Source organism: Cyprinodon variegatus, unplaced genomic scaffold, assembly GCF_000732505.1.
Source record: "Cyprinodon variegatus isolate N-32 unplaced genomic scaffold, C_variegatus-1.0 Scaffold79, whole genome shotgun sequence".
In the NCBI taxonomy this organism is placed as follows: domain Eukaryota; kingdom Metazoa; phylum Chordata; class Actinopteri; order Cyprinodontiformes; family Cyprinodontidae; genus Cyprinodon; species Cyprinodon variegatus.
In genome coordinates, this window is record NW_015150532.1 from 1,006,885 (window position 1) to 1,013,735 (window position 6,851).

Genomic DNA, 6,851 nt, shown 5'->3' on the forward strand with positions numbered 1-6,851 from the left:
ATAGAACATCTCTGCTCTTCCTAGCTGATTTTTAGAGCTATGAAATCATATTTTACAGATCTCCCTATATGCTTTCATAGAACTTTCTCTGAACTTATCTTGTACTTTCCTGGAAGGTTCATTTAAGAATCCCAAAACCTCCCCACACAATCAGGAAACATTTTAAGTACTTAGTTTAACTTTAATGTAGCTTGCTTTTCCCAGTTATTTTCTGTAACTTTAATGAAACCTTCCCAGATCAACCTATGTACTTTCTTGTACTTACCGTAGGTAATTTTCTTTTACTGAGATGTTAGTTCCCTGAAAACTTAATTTTACTTTCCAATATATACTGGGTCCTTTAACCAATACTTTCAACAATTCTTAAATGTACTTTCCTGAACTTTGATGTAACTTGCATACTGTACAGGTTACATCAAACTTTGATCAAACCAAGCATATAGTTATATGCATATAGTCCTTAAACATACTGGGTGCATTTAATAAATATTATGTGCAGCATATAAGTCTTGTAACTGGGTACTAAATACGTACATTTACACTCATGGAACCTTGCTAGCAGCTGTTAAGTTGAAGTAAGTTTTTGAGAAATGACCAAGTTCCTCATGAGTTAAACGACAGTTCCAGCTAAGACTTTCAAAAAAATGTCCATAAAGCACCTGGTAAAGTCCAGAACTGTGCATGAAAAATACATTTAAAAAAGTACTAAGTGAGTTTAACGAGTTAAAGTTCCAGAGAAGTTACATAAAGGTTTGATGATAGATACTGTGCAAGAGCTCTGTTACAAGTCATCTGATAATACAGCCTGATTTTACCTGGTAACTTCCATCGCAGTTTCATGAAAATTCCAACAAAATTGACTTATAAATCAAGTTAAAGGTTTATATCATTTATGATGATAGAATGAGGTATAATGTTAAGAAACGTGATTACCTTATATATACTGACCTTTTAATCTTAACCAGACTTGATACAAAATTTAACTCCAACTTGTATTTGTCTAGTCTTTAATACTACAAACAAATACTTTGAATAACATAACATTGGTGAAATCATATTAACTCGTTGGCCGTTAAAGTTACAGACCTTGGTGTCTCAGATGCACAACTTGGCGTTGGGGTGGAGCGTCTGGGTCTAGCTATCTCTTCACCTATGATTACAAAAAAAAAACATCACAGAAAATCATGTGTTAGCTTATATATCAAATAAATATGTCTTAAGACAGTATAGATTTGCTTGAAAAGAGTACAATTAATTGGGCAATGTCTAACAAAAGTTTGGATTTACCTTAATATGTTTCTAATTGTGTGTTTTAGAATTGTATAGGACTCACAATATCAATGATGAAACACGGCAATGGGAGTATTAGGAGATTAGGCTGCTTCTCCACAGTGTGGATTTAGAATAAGTCAGTGAACAGACTATGCTCACTCACTTATCTTTGCTGTGTAATCCTAATTAGCCTTAGCTATTTTTCAAAGACAAATAGTCAAAAACGTTCAACCTTTGCACCTGCAAAGCTAATCAGAACACATTCAAGACAAATGCAGCTGTGATTTTAGTAAACGATGGTTCAGCAGGGTACAGTGCCTGGCGAAATTATCCGTCCCCTTGAACTATTTGATATAAAATGTTCATTTTCTGTGAAGAATCAACAAGTGGGACGCAGTAATGACGATGGTACGAAGTTTACTGTATATTCTAAAAATTTTTTAATGAAAACAAAACTTGTGTGTGCAAAATTATTCACCCCCCTGCAGTTAATACTTTGAAGCGCCACCTTTTGCAAAGTCATGTGGGGTATGTCTCTATCAGTTTAGCAAATCGAGAGACTGATATTTTTGTCCATTCTTCCTGCAAAACAGCTTGAGCTCAGTGAGGTTGGATATAGAAGGTTTGTTAACAGCAGTTTCCAGTTCTTTCCACAGATTCTCAATTGAATTCAGGTCTGGACTTTGACTAGGCAACAATAACACCTTGAAATGTTCATTTGTGAACAGTGGCATTGTAAATTTGGCTTTATATTTTGGATGATTGTCTTGTTGGAAAATAAATCTCCATCCCAGTCTTAGGTCTTTTGCAGACTCCTACAAGTTTTCTTCCAAAATGGTCCTTTAATTCGGCTCCATCGTTCTTCCCATAAATTTTAACCATATTCTCTGTTCCTGCTGAAGAAAAGCAGGCCCAAACCATAATGCTGCCACCAACATGTTTTACATTGGGGATGGTGCGTTCAGGGCGATGAGCTGTGTTGGTTTTAATCCAAACACAACATTTTGCATCGTTGCCAAAAAGTTCAATTTTGGTTTAATCTCACCAGAGGATCTTCTTCCACATGTTTGCTGTGTCTCCTAGGTGTCTTGTGGTAAACTTTAAACAAGCCTTTTTATGGATATCTTTAAGGAAAGTCTTTCTTCCATAAAGGCCAGATTTGTGCAGTACACTGCTGATTGTTCCTGTGGGCCGATTCTCCCACCTCAGCTGTAGATCTCTGCAGTTCATGCAGAATTATCATGGGCATCTTGGCTGCGTCTCTGATCAGTCTTCTCTTTGTTTGAGCTGAAAGTTTGGAGGGACAGCTGGGTCTTCATAGATTCACAGTGGTCTGATACTCCTTCCATTTTAATTATCGCTTGCACAGTGCTCCTTTTGATGTTTAAAGCTTAGGCAATCTTTCTGTATCCAAATCCAACTTTTAAACTTCTCCCGAACAGAATCTCAAACCTGCCTGGTGTGTTCCTTGTTCCTCATGATGCACTCTGCACTTTTAAAAGAGCTCTGAGACAATCCAAGAGCAGGTGCATTTAAATGGAGACCTAATTACACACAGGTGGATTCTATTTATCATCATCAGTCATTGAGGTCAACATTGAATCATTCACAGATCCTCATTGAGCATCTGGAGAATTTATTCCACTGAAAGTAAAGGAGCTGATTCAATTTGCACGCCTCACTCTTCAGTTTCGTTTCTCTACATGATTGTGTCCCACTTGTTGTTGATTATTCCCAAATAAATGTCAATTTTATATCTTTATGTTTGAAGGCTAAAAAAATTAAAGGGTCCCAAATGCTTTTGCAAGGTGAAAGTGGCTAAAAGCAAATACATGCAATACCTTTCGAATTTGTTTTGCAAAATATTTAGGGGGAAAATATTATACCAGCTTCCCCAATTTATTCTCCCTTGTGTTTTTTTTTTAATTGCATAAAATAATAACAGATTGCACTGAAATCGGATTGCAACCTGGAAAATGTGTGCAAATGTTTCTATGTGTAAAATCCAATAAAATGTGATGCAGTGCCTTGCAAAAGTACGGCCTGAAAAATGGTGCGTAACTAATAATAAAAACAGAAAGTTGAAAATATTAATTTACTCACATGATAAATTTCTTTTCATCATCCCCTGCAGAATAGAAAAGCAAATAATACATACTTTAGAAATAAAAATAATCTATGGAGCATCTGGATAAATATATTACAGTAATTACATCTAAAATATCTTCAATGTAGAAAACCTGAATTCTAAAGTAATAGTGAATACAAAACATAAATATGTCTTTAAAATAGAAAAATTTGGATTTTATTTTTACTTATCCTCACTTATTGATACTTGATTGTACAATTTCTGCACTTTTATCTGCAACACAACTGTAAGCTGAAATCAGGAGGTTGATTTTCAGGCCTCTAACCAGCAGGTGTGGCAGCTGAAAAAGAGAAACTCACCGGACTGCGTCTCTGAGACCAGCAAAAAGGAAGAGAGAACAGACCTGGGTCAGAGAGTGAGTGACAAATCAGTCAACTGGACGTCAACTAAAACTGGACACAACACATCTTCTTTACTTTAACCGCATAGCTCCCATAATGCAAAATGTGCCGTTAGGACAATAAACAGAATGTGACAGCTGCACTGAGACTAGATCAGAGCTCTGTCCGTGTTCTGTTTAATTTGCATTATGTACCACATGCTTTGCCAGAGAGGTTTAAGTAAAGTTTAAACTCAGTAGGAAAATGTAACTACAAAGCGGTGGGTTTTGGAGATTAAAAGGAACACAATAAAACATATTCCACATGCAGAAACATGGAGAACATTAGGGACAAAACTGGCTCTTCCACCAAGTGAGCACATGCCTGCACAATCTTTGGCTGTTAAAAAAAAAAACAAAAAACAAGCGTGGCAAGCTTACCGGACTTCTCCTCTATAGAAGGACAGCAGGAAGAACAAACACAGTACAAGACTAAAACAGATGCTACAAAGTGGAGCAGCTCTATCAGTGTTTAGTGCCGGACAGAACTAAGATCAGCAACGCTCACCAGAGAAGGAGAGAGCGCCAGACCTCCCACAGAGGCTTTCAGCTCATCCATGGATGGAGGAAGACACCGGGCGCTGTCCGCCACCAGCGGCTTGATCCGGATTTTGAACTTTTTCTTGTTCTCTTCGTCATCGTCTGAATCGCTGGAGGAAGAGAGATGCTTTCCTTTGGAAGCTGGTGAATGATTGTCAAGGGCAAAGAGTGATTGTAAATCCCGGTTTTTTTCTGGATAATTTCAAGTCAAAACTAGGAGGAGACACACTCTCCTGCTCTTGCTAGTTATAGAATTTAAAGTTAGTTATTTTTCAGCATGAAGGGTGGAGGTTTTATTTCTATTGTTTCAGAAATCATATAAGCAAAGATTCCGTTTGCTCTTTTTGGAAATGAAAGGGATTTTCTGGCAGATCAAATGGTCAGACAAAAGCTGACCAGAAAGTCGTAGTAGGTCTGCTACCAAAGGGTTTTTCTCTTACTGTGATTTAAATATAAAACAAAGCAACTTTCAGTTAATGTAACTTAGAGATGCTGTATCTGCTGTTAGTGTGCAGAGAGGGGAGTATTTCCATGTATGACATTTCATAGCCGACCAATGTTTGACCATTTTTCAAACCTGTTTGTTTTCAATGGGGTTCACTTGGATTCTATGGGTCGCCAGAAGAAATTAACCTGACTCCGCCAAATGGATTTGCTCCGCATATCCATCTGGAAACCTTCCGTTGAAGTAATTTTTGGGAAGGGGCGAAAATACTGGTTAGCTGATTGGCCTATGTTGGTGATAGACGGGCCAAATAAACCAATCAGATCAACGAAGCATATGACGTACTAACAGAGCGACGACGAAAACACAACCACAAGCCAAAGTTACTCTTGCCGAAACCAGTCGGGAGAAGAGCAAAAACATCTTTTCCTCTGAGAAAAGCCTCCAGAGCAGTGTTTTGCTCTTCTTTCAGTGAAGAAATACTCTGTAATTCCGATAAAACTTGCTCGATAGCCACGCTAACGCTAGTTTCATCGGCTGAAGCCACCATGTTCATTAGACTGAATGGTCGGGCTTCTCGTTGCGTCACACCTCAACCCGCCTCAAAGCCAACGCTGATTGGACGTTCATTTGGGGAATGGCTCCAAATTCTCTTTAACGGAGAGTCTCCAGACTGATTAGCGAGTGAAACCTTGAAAGCTCTTGAGATCAGGATGGTCTCACGAGGCTAAGAAGAAATACCCTCATTATTATGTTGACAGCACTGCATATTTTCTCCACATAATTTGGAAAATGCATCGAAACGATTCGTGAAACAGACCACTGTTAAATGAGACGACCAAATATTTCCTCCAGCCAAAAATGATCTTAAAGCAGACATTTTGATGATGGGTGTGCCTCAACCAGCTGGTTATCAGCTTAACCAACAAACCTTCAGAATGTAATTTATGCACAATGGTTCATTTTCATTCTTCATGGAGTTTTTAACACAGGTTTGCATATTATCATGACTGTTAGCATGTTGAAAAATTGAGGCAACAAGTGGAAAATAGGGCAGGGACTTAAACACATTCATTTTGATTATTAATTCTATAGATTTTAAGATATTATAAAATGTAATGCAACTTAGTGTATCTTTTTATATATATACTTAAGTCCCGAGCAGGACTGTTTATTTTACACCTGTATATCTGACGTACAAGCAGCATCACAAGCGTTGGTCTACAAGTATTCCAGCTAAAAAAACATCTGAGTGCAGTGAAAATGATGCTGTAACTTTGGTTTTGTGTATTCCTGGATAACTGGTAGTCACACCACTCTTATCAGTGAGAGGAACCCAGGAGACCATTGATAGTTCCCCTGGTGTTATTTGTAGATGTAATACTTAGGTGAGCTACATCACCTATGTGACCTTTTCATTAGAACCTCGACCTGCATCAAGGTATTACTGCAACTGGCAGTCAGGAATGAATGAACGAGGACTCATGTTGTGGCAAACAGAGACGTTCGTAACGCTAATGTTTGCATCCACAGCTGCAGCAAACATCGGACCAGATGATGAGCTTCAGGTTTGAAAAAGTTTAAAGTACTCCCTGGTAAAGTAAGTGGCAACATAGATTGCTTGTCTTAATTAAGGGCTTAAGGAGAACAAGACGCCTCAGAGGTATATGTGTTTTAATTGCACTAAATATTGCATGCTTAATAGCGAATCCTAAGTGCTAAACAGCAATGCTTTATGCACAGCTCTACTGTTATAGTTCAGTGGAAGGAATTTAGAATTCAACTTTATGGTCATTACACTGTCACAAGTACAAAGTAACCATTGTGCCATTGTGCTAACCTGACTCCGTCAGATGGATTTGCTCCGCGTATCCATCTGGAAACCTTCCGTTGAAGTAATTTTGGGAAGGGGCGAAAATACTGGTTAGCTATGTTGGTGATAGACGGGCCAAATACACCAATCAGATCAACAAAGCATATGACGTACTAACAGAGCAACGACGAAAACACAACCACAAGCCAGGCTACTCTTGCCGAAACCAGTCGGGAAAAGAGCAAAAACATCC

General features: G+C 38.2%; 1 protein-coding gene across 1 annotated transcript in view; it reads right to left on the reverse strand.

Moving 5' to 3' along the window:
- The window catches only part of LOC107083607 (SH3-containing GRB2-like protein 3-interacting protein 1), a 36,568-nt gene that overhangs the window by 19,723 nt on the left and 9,994 nt on the right, over positions 1-6,851 (reverse strand). Inside the window, exons 6-10 of the mRNA XM_015372966.1 lie at positions 4,309-4,484; positions 4,182-4,193; positions 3,721-3,732; positions 3,376-3,400; positions 1,087-1,150 (exon numbers count right to left, since the gene is read on the reverse strand). Coding sequence (XP_015228452.1) covers positions 1,087-1,150; positions 3,376-3,400; positions 3,721-3,732; positions 4,182-4,193; positions 4,309-4,484 — 289 coding nt within the window. The remainder of the gene's footprint in view (positions 1-1,086; positions 1,151-3,375; positions 3,401-3,720; positions 3,733-4,181; positions 4,194-4,308; positions 4,485-6,851) is intronic.